The following is a 14,092-nucleotide window of genomic DNA, read 5'->3' as shown; positions in this document are numbered from 1 at the left end:
CTTTGTCACTACCTTATTCATCTTTTGTGTCCTGCTGGCCACATTGTGACCTCCTTGGGGGAAGACACTGTGTCAGTTGTCCCTGTGTGTAACTGATGGTGCCATGCAGAACCACTGTCCTTGGCAGTCATTCAGTGTCCTAACTTTTACGAATTTGGAGAGAGAAGGGATGGATCTTATTTTCTTACCCATTGTGGCAGGAAGAAGAAAGAAAAGCAAAGCAAAGGGTGGGAACATTTTAATTGCCAGGGGATGCTCTTTTGATGGCTTTTAGCTCCCTAATCATCTTGGTAAGAAAGGAAAAGTGCTGAGACAATGCATAAGGAATGCCGCTTATCATGGGAAATGCAAGAAACAATAAATTTCCATCTGGCATTATCTGTTAAGTACAAAAGTCATACCTGCAAAATAGGTTTGAAGAAAATCAGACACATTTCTAAACCATAATGTTGAACATTTGCTTTTTCAATTTGACAGTGTATAAGAGAACTTTAATGGCAGTCATCGTGGTGAAATAATGACCTTTGCTTTCAATCTGCCACATGTGAATGTTACATTATTCTGACATCCAGTTGTGTTAAGTACTTTTCCATATTGAATGTATTTTATGGAAGAATAATCAAGACATTTGAGAATAAAGGGTGTTTGTAAGCATGCAAAGATCTCAGGATTCCCTTCTGCTCTGTTCCGTTGACTTGAGGGGGGATAAACCCATCCCTCGTCTCCCTTTGGAACATACCATGAACTGGTACAATGGGTGTTTCTAGACAAGGTTTACCCATAACCCAAGAAATTGAGATTGTCCAATAAGTTAAGCATTCCAAGAATCTTGAAATTGTGTATATGCAGTCTTAACAAACTAGAATCTCCATTATACTGAGCCAGGCCATCAGAAAAAAATAGTATATATGCTGAATTAACCTCACCTTATCCTTTCCAAGAGGAGAAGGAAAAAATGATTGTATTTAATTTCTTAAAATGTTGGATCTTAAAATTTTTTTTTTTAAATTGCTTTTTTTAGGAATAAGCAGCCTGACATACACTATTTATAAATTGTAGTCAGTCCTAGAAATAACTTCTGTGTAAATTTTTAAAGTAAATAAACTGAATTAGTTTTGGATGTTCTAGTAGGCAGCACCGTCCCCATTTGCTTACACAAAGTCCAGTGTTTTTACATAAAATCAATGAGTTGTTTTCTTTGTTGTTGTTGTTGAAGTAAACTGGCCAAGATTCCTGGTTAAGCAGAGAGATATAATCTCCTAGACAGCCTATTCTCTGAGAAGTGACAATGACCACATTTAACATTCAGCTGAGTCTGTCACAGAAGACCCTCGGATCTTGGTAGTGTATCTATTTGGGATAGAACAAAGAGATGGAGTTGCTTTAATATATGGCAGTGTCTCCCACGATTCCAAAGTCACAGCAATAACAACTTGGCTTTATTGTATTGTACTGTCTAGAGGACGCTGTTTACTAGGGTTTTATCACAGAGGTGTGAAAACTTAAGTTTATAAACATAATAAGAACAATCTTGTTTATGCATTCTCTAGGGGGTATCCATACTTTTGCTGAGTATAAAACAGAGCAAAGGAACCACACTCTCTGGCTGTAATTCCCCACTGAGGTGAGTATACATGTACCCCGATATGTTGCAGGTGAGACAGAGGAAAGTCTTAACAGTTGGTCACCATGGTATTATAACTGATAGGTACAGATATTGAATAGATCTACAACTACATACATAGGACATTATCTTGTAGAAAAACAGAAGCAACAACCCCAATACCCACAATTCTGCCAGATTTCTCGGGTACTTTTCTCCACTCTTGTTGGTTCCGTTGCCATACAACTGGTGCCACACACTTTCCCTTCAGCCGGTGGTGCCAGGCAGGAACCCTCAGAAAACTGGCATAGATTGAAGTATCTTTGCAAACTGGCAAAAAGGATCTCTTTGTTTCTTTCCTTTTCAAATTTAGAGGACAGTAAAAGAAATAGATGAACACAAACAGGCTGTTACAGTCGCCCATTAAAAGTTGACTAGATGCAAAAGGAAGAGAACGTTGGAGGCCGAATGGATGTGATCAGTTTTTCTCAAGAAAAAAATACCCACATTCTAAGGGCTCTTAAAAATGTAGAAAACTTGCCCTGTTACCACTTTTTTTTTTTTTTTAGAACACCTCTAAACACACACAAAATAAGATAGGTATTACCTACAAATTTCAACCATTGCTTAAACTCTAAAAGCATTTTTGTATTATTTTGTTTTGGTACTGAACGCAGGGCCTGGCAGGGCAGGGAGACTCTATAAAGAAATATTAAAAAGTTTTTTTTTTTTTTTGTGGTGATCAGTCTTAAGAATATGTTGCTTGCCTTCTCCAAGTTGTGCTGATATTGTAAGGATGTGCTCAGGAGTATGAAGCGGGGTGTTCTTGTCCCTTCCCTCCTCCCGTCGCCCCCTCCCTATCCCACAGCCAAACAGCCTCCCCTCAAATGAGCCATTCCTTCTTGCTTTCATCAATGGTCTCTGTGAAATTGGGGTCGTTGTTCATGATGGCAGCGTCGGCGCTCTCTGCCGACTCTGCCCCCTTGGCTTCGTTGGTGTGGTAGGTGCCCTTGTGACGGAACATGTACCGGATGAGGAAGACCAGGGTGCAGAGGATGGTGAAGATTACCACGGCGATGACCCCTGAGGAGACCAAAGACACATGAGGGTCAGAGAAGCCTGCCCTCCAGCATTGCACACCCCCAATTCCACCCCAGCTCCCTCAGCCACGTCCCCAGGGAAACTATGACAGCCAAGGGGCCACTGGAAATGACATGAGGTCTTTGCTTCAGGCTACCCAAAAATAACTAAAATGCCAGGCAAGACATGAAACGTCAGCTTTCAGACATGGGACCATGGGCAGACAGATGTATGATACTTGAGGAAAGAGAGACCAAAATGATGAAATTTCACACTCTTCCCGGTTTTCTGGCCAGCCATTTACAGATAGCAGAGCTGGGAGGAGAACCTGGAAAACTCAAGAGAGCTTTCAGGATGGGGACAGGCCAGGGGAGCGGTGCAGGTGCTCTGCATTGAATAAACTCTGGTACAATCTATGACATCTCTTTGAGCAGGTACCTGGATACCAACAGGAACATGTATAGATGACCTTCGAGAAGGCCAGGCCTTAATGAGCAAAGACTCAGGAGTGACAAGAACAGTGTGCAGAGCTCACACAGGCCTGGGGGTTATTAGGTTTCAGCAGAGACGAGGGCATTTAATATAGACTATGAAGGATCATGTGAATGTGTGTTGCTAACAGGTCTGGACTAAAGGCCCTTTAACAGTCGCCCTCTAAAAACTTTAAAACAAGATTAAAAGATATCAAACTGCAAGTACCTTAAGTGCCTGCCGAAACAAATCTCAATACTCATTAAAGGAAGATAATAAAAACCCTAAACTCAATAATATTAATAATATCTATCATCAGATTAAAAAAATCAGCAAACATGCAAAGAAAAAAAAAAAAGGTAAATGTCACCCAGTAAGAGGAAAATCAATTAGAAGGTTAGAAATGGCAGTAGTAATAGAAGTAGCAATAAGGACCAGTGCAAACCTGCCATAAGTAACTCAGCTAATGGGAGGCGAAGGAAGCAATAGGGGACATTTAGTCAATGACAAAACACGCAGTTCATCAAGAAGGCAAAACGGTCCCAAATGTGTAAGGACTGGAGACAACTACAAAACAGTGAAACAAAAGCTCACAGAACCAGAGCAGATTTAGATGAATTCAGAATCATAGCTGAAGATTTTAACACTCTCATCTACTTGTAATTGACAGAACCATAAAACAGGAAATCAACGAGAACGTACAAGGCCTAAACAACACTGATTCAAATTTTTCAATGAGCCACAGACCAGGAGAGTATATTATTCCCATGTCTGACAAGGGCTTGTGCTCAGAATATGAAATGAACTCTTCCAGTGCAATAGAAAGAAATCGATCTGATTGAGAAGGTGGGAGATTTAAATAGACACTTCACAAAAGACACATGGTAGTGAAGGCATGCAAAGATGCTCAACTTATTAGCAATCAACTGGCTGCACATTAAAAGCACAGAATCCCACCAGGGTAACTAAGGTCGGCAATCCCAAGAGTTGGTGAGATTGTGGAGCACCTAACCTTACTGGAATTGACTGTGGGACTGTAAAATGGTTTGATCATTTTTGAAAATTGCAAGGCAATTGCTTATAGAGTTAAAAACATATTTCTCAAATATCTCAATGGGGATGGGGAGATGTCTCAGTGATTAAAGGTGCTTGCAAAGCCTGACTGCCTGGGTTGGGTTCAATTCCCCAGTATCCATGTAAAGCCAGATGCACAAAGTAGCACATGCATCTGGATTTCTTTTGCAGTGACAGGAGGCCCTGGCATACCCCTCCCCTGTTCTTTCTTTCTCTCCCTCTCTCTCAAATAAATAAATAAAAATATTGAACAAGATAAAAATAAAATATCTTAGTGATTAAACTAGGAATTATCAAGGAGAACTGAAAACGAGTTCACTAAGATATGTATGAGAATATTCATGGCAGTTTGATTCATGAACGCTCAAATCTGGAAACAAACCAACAACCTAGAAATGAGTGAATGGACAACACCAATTATTGTATATCCATTTCATGAAATACAATTTGGCAAGAGAAATAACTATGCTATTGATAGACGTAGCGATATGGAGAGACTTCTGAAATGTTGCGCTGAGTGGATGCAGGCACAACAGGTGAAGAACTTATGATTCCAGTAGGAAACTCTAAAGGAGCAAAAATAATGTGCAGTGACAAAGTGCAGCTCAGAGATTGGGTCATGGTTGGGCATGAGTGAGAAGAAAGATGGATTACAAAAGGGCATAAGAGGGTAATGGAAATTTCCAAGTGTCCACATGTTGGTGGACATGGGTGTATGCATGCACTTGTCAGAAGCCATTGACCTGTTCCACTTACAGAGTCACATTATCCTTAACTGAGTTGATTTAAAGAAAACAAAAGCCAATAGGATACAGACCTTCATGAGACTATACTTGAACTTTGGATAATGGCATGTAAACACCCTTCTAAATATATTTTAATTTTATAACCTTATATATTTCTTACTGGTACCTACTTTCAGCCTGTGAAAAATGAATCTTATTGGCTAAAGTAGGCTTAATTTCCTTGATATGCTTATAATATTAACTATTCTCAGAGAGGCAGGAAGCATCTGTTTGGAATTAGACAAAGGCATGAGGGGGGGGGGGGAAGGGAGAGAGAGAGGCAGGCAGTGAGCGCCTGGGCTATCAGTGACCTGGATGTGAGGAGCTGTAAAAGGAGAATCAACTCTTCTGTAGCTCTCCGTGGTGGGAAGAAAAGGATGAAATATTTTAGAGGTCTTGGCTTTTTAAGTTTTTAATTTTTGCTTACTTATTAGACTATCTGAAGCCAGCCTTGAAAATTTCCTCCCATTTTTTATAATAAGCTATTCTGGACCATTTGGGATGTAAGAGGATGAAAGAGGAAAGAAGGGGAGAGAGAAAAGTCTTGGCTATTGTCACTATTAATTGTTTAAACATTCATATTCTCTTTGGTCATCAGGTCCATTCTTTCTTTCTCTACTAGCATTAAAAATGGCCTTACTACATTAACTTCAGTTTCTTCATATTGTATTTCACAATCTTATGTTTTAAATAATAAGATAAATAATATAAAATCTAGATAATTATTTTTTTTCCTCTCAATTACTTTCTTTTCTTTGAAAATCCTTACTTTTCACAGACCAGTAATCACATTAAAGTCCATTCTACACATCACCTACCTCCAATGATAGCTGAGTTTCTGTTGACTCCATTTCTTATAGCTTGGCCTTGTCCTGGATTATATGGAAAATCAGCACTGGCTGTACAGAAATAAATGAAGAGTGAAGTGTAAGAGTCAGGTTCACCATTGTTCTGCAATAATTTGATATTTCATACACCCCTCTGACACACTAAATCTCTTCAGCTGTCCATACCTTGCTGTGGTCCCCCACAACCATCCCAGAAACCCTCATCCCTAGTCTTGCTATTCTTTTTTGCATAAGGCCTAAGTAAATACTATGGCTCATTTGAGGAACTTTTGGGGAATCCTAACAGGATCCTAGTGTGCCTTTTACTTTTAGAATAGTCAGCCTGTGATATCCTCCAGTGGGTAGGTTTAGGGCACTAAATCCATGGATGTTCAAGTCCTATATGTAACTTGTGTATGTATTACCTTCACACATCCTCTTGTATAAACAATCTCTGGATTGATTATGATACCTGAGGGATTTTGATATTATTTAGTTATTATACACTACTATTTAGATAATAATAACAAGAAAATGTCTGTGCTCAGTATAGACCCATTTTTTAAATATTTATTTATTTATTGGCATATGTGTGTGTGTGTGTGTGTGTGTGTGTGTGTGTGAGAGAGAGAGAGAGAGAGAGAGAGAGAGAATGGGCATGCCAGGGCCTCTTGCCACTGCAAATAAACTCCTGATGCATGCACCACCATGTGCATCTGGCTTACGTGGGTTCTGGGAGTTGAACCTAGGTCCTTAGGCTTTGCAGGCAAGCACCCTAACTGCTAAACCACGTCTCCAGCTCTAGACCCATTTTATACATGTATATGTGTGTACGATGTGCATATATGCATGCCTGCCATGCATATGGGTACAAGTGTGTGTGCATGTGATGATCACAGTGTGATATCGGGTATCTTACTCAATTGCTCTCCACCTAACTTACTGAGGCAGGATCTCTCATTGAACCCAGAGCTCATTGATTCCGCTAGTCTAGCTAGCCATTTTGCCCTGGCCACCTTCCTGTTTCTGCTCTTGAGTGCTGAGGCTACAAGTGTCCGTGGCCATGCCTGGCGCTTCTGTGAATGCCAGGGACACAAACTCAGGCCCTCATGCTTGCAAGGCAAGCACTTTATCAACCAAACCATTGCTCCAAAGTCAGGCATATTTTCTCGAGAACACTTGTTTATCTGCCATGGGTTGAATCCACACCTGTGGGACCTATGAACATAAAAATTTGCCTCGGGCTGGAGAGATGGCTTAGCGGGTAAGCGCTTGCCTGTGAAGCCTAAAAACCCCGGTTTGAGGCTCGATTCCCCAGGACCCATGTCAGCCAGATGCTCGAGGGGCACACGCGTCTGTAGTTCGTTTGCAGTGGCTGGAAGCCCTGGCATGCCCATTCTCTCTCTCTCTCTATGTCCGCCTATTTGTCTCTCTGTCATTCTCAAATAAATAAATTAAAATTAAAAATTAAAAAAAATTTGCCTCCAACTCACTTTTATTCTATTCAAAACTGGTGGCATTACATGTATATGAGGAGCTTTTTACAGATTATATCATTAATTAAAGGCAAGACATTCACTTATTTAATTCTGAACATGACCTTAATAAAATTCTTAACACTTCAGAAACTTATAAGGGGACAAAATGTCAAAAACGCTGAGAGGAATATTAACAACTGAGTCAATTTTTATTTTTTCCCTAAGATTAAAAAATAAGCCCGGCGTGGTGGCGCGTGCCTTAAATCCCAGCATTTGGGTGGCAAAGATAGGAAGATCACTGTGGGTTTGAGGCCAGCCTTGGACTACATAGTGAATTTCCAGGTCAGTCTGGGTTAGAGTGAGACCCTACCTCAGAAATAAATAAGTAAGCCGGGCATGGTGGTGCCTTTAATCCCAGCAGTTGGGAGGCAGAGAGGTAGGAGGATTACAATGAGTTTGAGGCTACCCTGAGACTCCATAGTGAATTCCAGGCCAGCCTGAGCTAGGGTGAAACCCTACCTTGAAAAACAAACAAAACAAAAAACCAAAAATAAATAAGAGTCAGGGATGGAGAGATGGCTCAGAGTTTAAAGGCACTTGCTTGCAAAACCTGATGGGTTGACTTTTCAGTACCCACGTAAAGTCAGATGCACAAAGAGGTGCATGCATCTGGAGACCCTGGCAGGCTCATTCATTTTCTCTCTCATGAATAAATTAAAAAATATATATTAAAGACTAGGAATCAGTTGTATCAAATATAGATGTATTTCTAAGATAAACAAAATTTGAGTGTCCCAAAGACAAGTAGATCCTGAAGCTTTGCTTAGGTTGGTAGGATATCTGTGATGAGCCATAGAAGCCAAGTGAAGTTCACTAGTGCATTTTCTTTTTGGTGGTGCTGAGGATTAAACTCAGGCCTTACACGCACCTGTGCTAGGCAGGTGTTCTCCCACAGAGCCACATCCTCAGCCCACAAGTGAATTTTCACTTGTAGGACTTCCATTTGAGAATCCCCCCCGAGGAGGTGGTTCTTACTACTTGCATTTAAAACAGAACTAAGCTTAGCAGAGACACAGGGGCAAGTTAGTGGAAGACATATTTTCAAAGTAGATACTTGGTATAATTAAGTAGAAAACAGGTGATGTTATGAGTCAGTGAGAACCTCACTATGGACTGTTTTTTTTAAGGCTACTCTGTCCCTGGTTATATACCTTCAGGAACCTTCAGGACAATGACAAAGGCAGCCAGAGCCCTTTCTCTTCTGAGTCCCTTAGAAACAAGGAGATTAAATATGGGACTTTACATTATGTTCACGTGTGAGTTAGTCTTTTCTGTCTTATACTTGATTTTTTTTTTTTCTAGATGTGCATTTTCCAGCTCTTTTCAACCAAGTGTCATTTAGACCCAATGGCTGATTACATCCATGGTATCTAAGAAGTGCATGAATGGAAGAAAAGTTATCTCCGAGCCCTCAGGACTTTCCACATGCTCCCGAGTATTTAGTTGGTGGATGCAGAGGAGACCTTGATGCTACTTGCCTGCATTCACTGGTCTAACTCTAATTCTAGACAGCTAGGAAAACTGTGAAGCCCTACAAGTTTAGCTAGTTTGCCAACATGCCTCCTCCCATCTCCCTCTAAGATTCTCTGGGCTAGCCAGTACAGGTTTAAGGTCCTAGAGGCAAAGATTTCTCATTTATAGGCTTATGACTTTTCAGAGAAGTTATTCTTTAGTAGTCAATATGACACAGTCATTTACTTATTTACCCACTGAATCTTTGTAGAATACCTCCTACATGGCAGACTCCATTTAAAAAAAATTTTTGTTTATTTTTATTTATTTATTTATTTGAGAGTGACAGTGAGAAAGAGAAAGAGGCAGATAGAGAGAGAGAGAGGGAGAGAATGGGTGTGCCAGGGCCTCCAGCCACTGCAAACGAACTCCAGACACGTTGCGACCCCTTGTGCATCTGGCTAACGTGGGTCCTGGGGAATCAAGCCTCGAACCGGGGTCCTTAGGCTTCACAGACAAGTGCTTAACTGCTAAGCCATCTCTCCAGCCCCAGACTCCATTTTAAATACATGCTGTGAACAACAACAACAACAAAAAATTGGGAAACATTGTACTAATGAGACTTTCCTGGTCCATGTGGTCTATTCACTGCATAATCATGGAACAGTTTGGTTTATATGCTTAAAGTACTAATCAAAAGTGTGGTGTGGTGTGAATTGTGACTCCATTTCCAGTGAGTTGCCTGAAGTTGCTTTGTAGCTTTTACCTTGCTCTTCACCCAGCTCCCAACCCCATGGCCCAGGGGGATTGGGTCAGTTCCCAAAACGGCAGTTTACCAGGATAAAAGCTGATACTGTCACTGTCCAGCATTTGCATCTTTCCCAGGCTTTTATTTTTATTTTATTTTTCTCTTGTTTTTTGTTTTTTGAGGTAGGGTCTCACTCTAGCCCAGACTGACTTGAAATTCATTATGTAGTCTCAGGCTGGCCTCGAACTCGTGGGCATCCTTCTATCTCTGCCTCCCGAGTGCTGGGAAAGGCGTGCACCACCACACCTAGTGTTTTTTGGCTTTTTGATGTTGTAATTACTCTTTTTTGGACATTATTTGGTGCATGTCCTCCTAAAATGTAACTAAACTTGTAAGTGGCTTAACTGGAAAGAGAGTCCAAGTAGGGTTAATTCCAAAGCCAGTAATCTCTTATCTTCTGCCTTTTGAAGGCTAAGAACAGACAGGTAGGTGAACTGTCTAGAAAGCCCAGTTTTCAGACACTTGAGTTTGGGTGGGACCTATAGGAAGAAGAATCTTTTCAGGGCATGAGGAGAAAAGTTCATTTTGTATTGTACATACTGAATTGGAGGTGCCTATTGGACACCCTTTGACTAGACACTTTGGACACCCTTTGACTGGACACTGTCTTCTAGACATTTGGATACTTTGTGGGCAGGTCCCCTTTCTTATCTTCTTTTGATAAACATAGAAACCTCCTGATGGCTTTCAACTATATTAAACATGGTGACAAACATTGGAATGTAAGATGATGATGGTTATTGGTGTGACGTTCATGGTCCTACAAAATCATTTCTTTTCTGTCTATATGGCTCTAATAAAATACTATACATGTCAGGAATGTGTAAGGAGTAAGATTTGTAATGTGTGGGCTGGAGAGAAGGCTTAGTGGTTAAGCACTTGCCTGTGAAGCCTAAGGACCCCAGTTCAAGGCTTGATTCCCCAGGAGCCACATAAGCTAGATGCACTAGGGGGCGCATGCGTCTGGAGTTTGTTTGCAGTGGCTGGAGGCACTCATTCTCTCTGTCTCTCTATCTGCCTCTTTCTCTGTCTGTCTGTTGCTCTCAAACAAATAAAGATAAAAATAATTTTAAAAAATTTGTAATGTGGCAAGTGGACCATGGCAAAGTTTCTGCTCAAAGTCTGCCTTGCAGTGTTAAATTCTTCGCCACATATCTGTTGAAAAAGCACAGATTCTTAGAGGTATTGGTGGTCATTTCCCAGCTCCCATTTCGTTTTTTTCTGGTATTAGGAATTGAACCCAGGGGCTTGTACATGCCAGGCAAGCAGCCCATTGAGCTCCCTGCCTAGCCATCCCGAGTCCCTTTGATATTACTGATATAAATGGTGGTAGAAGGTTTGGAAGTAGTGGAAGAAGGGAAGTGAGATAACCCCAGGAGAATGATAAGAGCCACAGGAAAAAAGTTAAAACATCCTAGGAGTGAGTAAATGTGAACTCCTTGGTCTAGTGAACAAGGTCCCATGTGGGCTGAATTTCTCTCCTGCCTCCTCTCCTGGGTCCACTTTTCTAACTCAATATTTTGAGTACACTGGATTTCTGATGTTCCAAATCAATAGCAGACACTCACTGTCTGGACATCTGGTTTACCCTTCAATTCTCTTTGTTCATCAACTCTTACTTCTTTCTTGAAAGTAGCCTCATCCACTTCCCGCTAAGTGGCCAGCACTCTGGATAATAGCTCTACCTTTAATTCTTACTGGTTTTGATGACAGTTGTCCTCCTAAAAGAAGGGGCCAATCTTAATTATATTTGCCATTCTAATGAATAATAATGCAACAGTAATAGCTAAGTGGGCTTTCCTTGACCAGCACAATTAAAATTAGTCTGTCAAGGGATGTGTAAACATTTGTGAATCCTCTTCCTAATGATCTTCCATGCAGGTATAATTTTAAAAGTCAGCTGCCTACTCTCAACTAAAACCTTAAAGCAAGGCAGCAATCTCATTCTTCCCAACAATGGAAATGAATATATTGAATACAGAAAAGCGTATTACAGATGCATAATTCGCTAGATTGTTGGTTGTAAAACCAATTAGTGGGAAGCCCACAGGCCATCAGAAACCCTTATGAAATCAAGGATAGAATTTTTTTTATGAGCATCCCCATTTTTATGGCTCTATTTATAACTTATCCAAATGCATGTGAATACACACTCCCTTGAGGCAAAGCTATTTTATTCTGACAATCAGAGCAAGTGCTGTCTTGATAGATGTATTCATTATTTCTGTCCTCTCTTCTGGGTAGCAATGTCTTCTTAGAAATGCATGTGATATACAGTGACCAAGGAACACACCTGAGACATGAATGGTGAAGCTCATTCATGGTCTGTACTATATATTCCACTACTAATACCCATGTCTTCCTTTCTCTTTGACTTTGATAGCTGACCATTTTAATCAATTTAAAATTTATTTAGTTGGCAGACATGAAGAGAGAGATAGATAGAGAGAGAGAAAGAGAGAGAATATGAATGAGTATGGGGCCTTTTGCCACTGCAAACTAACTCCAGATGCATGTACCGCTTTGTACAGCTGACTTATATGGGTACTGAGGAATCAAACTTAGGTTGTCAGCTTTGCAAGCAAGCACCTTCAATGGCTGCATCATCTCTCCATTCCAATAGCTTATCAATTTTAATGGTGTTAGAATATTGAGGTATCTATATTTTGGAAAACATCATGAGTAGGTCCAAATTTGCAGTGTTAAAATACACTGGGTAGATATTAATAAATCTCAAGACCAGAATTGCATGATGTAAACACAGACTATATTCAATACATTTCTTTTGGATCTCAGAAAGATAGTACATAATGTGCTATGTTTTGGACATGAAGTGTACCTCCTCTTTAAAGGACTCAGTTGCCAGGAGCTTGGTCTCCAGCTGCAGCACTACTTAGGGAAGTTCTGGGATCTTTAGGAGGTGGGATATAGCTGGAGGAAGTAGGCACTGCTTGTGGCCCCTTCCTGTTCCTCTCCTTGCTTCCTGGCTGCTATGATGGGAGCTCCTCTGCTATCCACATATTGCTCACCATGATGGACTGGCAGCTCGGAACCTAAAGTTCTGTGACCATAGAGCAATGCTCAAAGGCAAAAGCTGCAAAAGTCAAAACACTTATAGAACTGCCTTTGACAAGGCCTCCATCTACAGTGGCTCTGTCAAATGATTAACATTGGTGTTGTAGGAAAAACAACTGAACCCAGACAACTTGCTGTATAGCTGAGGTGACTTTGAACTTCTGAGCCTCCTGCCTTTACCTCCCAGGTGTTGTGATGAGAGACACCTTGCATCTCCAGCCACATTAGTTTCCTGAGACAGGGTCCCATTAGGAACCCATGGCTGGCCTGGAACTTGCTGGAGTGAAAGCTTCTCACTGCACCTGTCTTTCTGCAAACAGAGCCTGAGACAAAGGGGAATACACAATGGCAGCAATCTAAGAACTCCGAACCAACGGTGTGGAACAGAAACGCTGACAGCCTGGTGGTCATAAATATCAACCCCTGATGGGCCAAAATGACACAGAGAAGAATGGTTATGACCGTAATAAAACCCAGAGCAGAAGTCATTATGCCTTACAATTCCACTGTCAGAATATGGTTTTTGATTGCATTTATGGACTGAGAGCATTAATAGTTTTAAGACAAGTGCTGAAGTACTAGAAACCGAAGGACAGAATATTGAAAAGGGATTTGAATCCTCAGCCTCCAATTTCCTGTCTATCCCAGGGAAGGGGCTGGGAAGACGGAGCTCAGAGGCAGAAGTTCTGGTGGTTGTGGCTCTTATTTATTGTCTCAGATATAAAACCTTGTAAGCTTTAGGCTTTGAAGCCAATTGCACATAAAATACATCTAAATGCACATAAAAATAAATTGAGATTATTTAGCATAAAGCTCCCCCAAATGAAAGGCACTAAAAGCTTCAGGTTGTCTTATATTTGGGGGGTGGAGAAAGATGGAATCTGACATCTCTTAGAGAAAAGATCTCCATGGAAACCACTGGTGCTTCAGCATTGAAAGTGATAATTTGAGGCACTTCAACAAAAGTGCTGCTATTAATTATAATTTAATTTAAATTGCACTGTTATTTTTCAGGCAGGGCCTAGGAGAGACAATGGACATGTATTCTGTTCTTCCTGGCTTCTCCATTTCAGGTCACTTCTCTGTCTCTAAGTTGAGTTCGATAGGCAGAAAATGGTTTTTCTCAATTAATTTGTTTTAGCCATTCATTGTTGACTAGTATTTTGGAAAGAGATTTAGAAATGAATGGCTATTGACTAAGATGCTACAGACATAAGAAATGTTGTTGTATTTTAGAGGCGATAACTGCTGGTCTCACTTTCAGGGATTTCTCAGACAGGCAGAACAATATGGTGGCCTGTGTCATGGTGATTCTGGGAGTCTTCTTTTTTTTAATTAAGTGATTAATTAAGTTATGAGAGAGAGAGAGAGAGAGAGAG

The 14,092-nt window shown here is 40.7% G+C and overlaps 1 protein-coding gene across 1 annotated transcript in view; it reads right to left on the bottom strand.

Moving 5' to 3' along the window:
• Nucleotides 1-222: 222 nt before the first annotated feature.
• Nucleotides 223-14,092, bottom strand: part of Cntnap2 (contactin associated protein 2) — a 1,990,154-nt gene continuing 1,976,284 nt past the window's right edge. The window contains exons 23-24 of the mRNA XM_004661135.3: nucleotides 5,832-5,912; nucleotides 223-2,686 (exon numbers count right to left, since the gene is read on the bottom strand). Of these exons, the coding sequence (XP_004661192.1) occupies nucleotides 2,487-2,686; nucleotides 5,832-5,912 (281 nt within the window). The 3' untranslated portion in view covers nucleotides 223-2,486. The remainder of the gene's footprint in view (nucleotides 2,687-5,831; nucleotides 5,913-14,092) is intronic.

The sequence above is a fragment of the Jaculus jaculus genome, chromosome 10, assembly GCF_020740685.1.
Source record: "Jaculus jaculus isolate mJacJac1 chromosome 10, mJacJac1.mat.Y.cur, whole genome shotgun sequence".
Taxonomy (NCBI): domain Eukaryota; kingdom Metazoa; phylum Chordata; class Mammalia; order Rodentia; family Dipodidae; genus Jaculus; species Jaculus jaculus.
The sequence above is the reverse complement of the archived record's forward strand: the minus strand, read 5'-3'. Positions and strand labels throughout refer to the sequence as shown.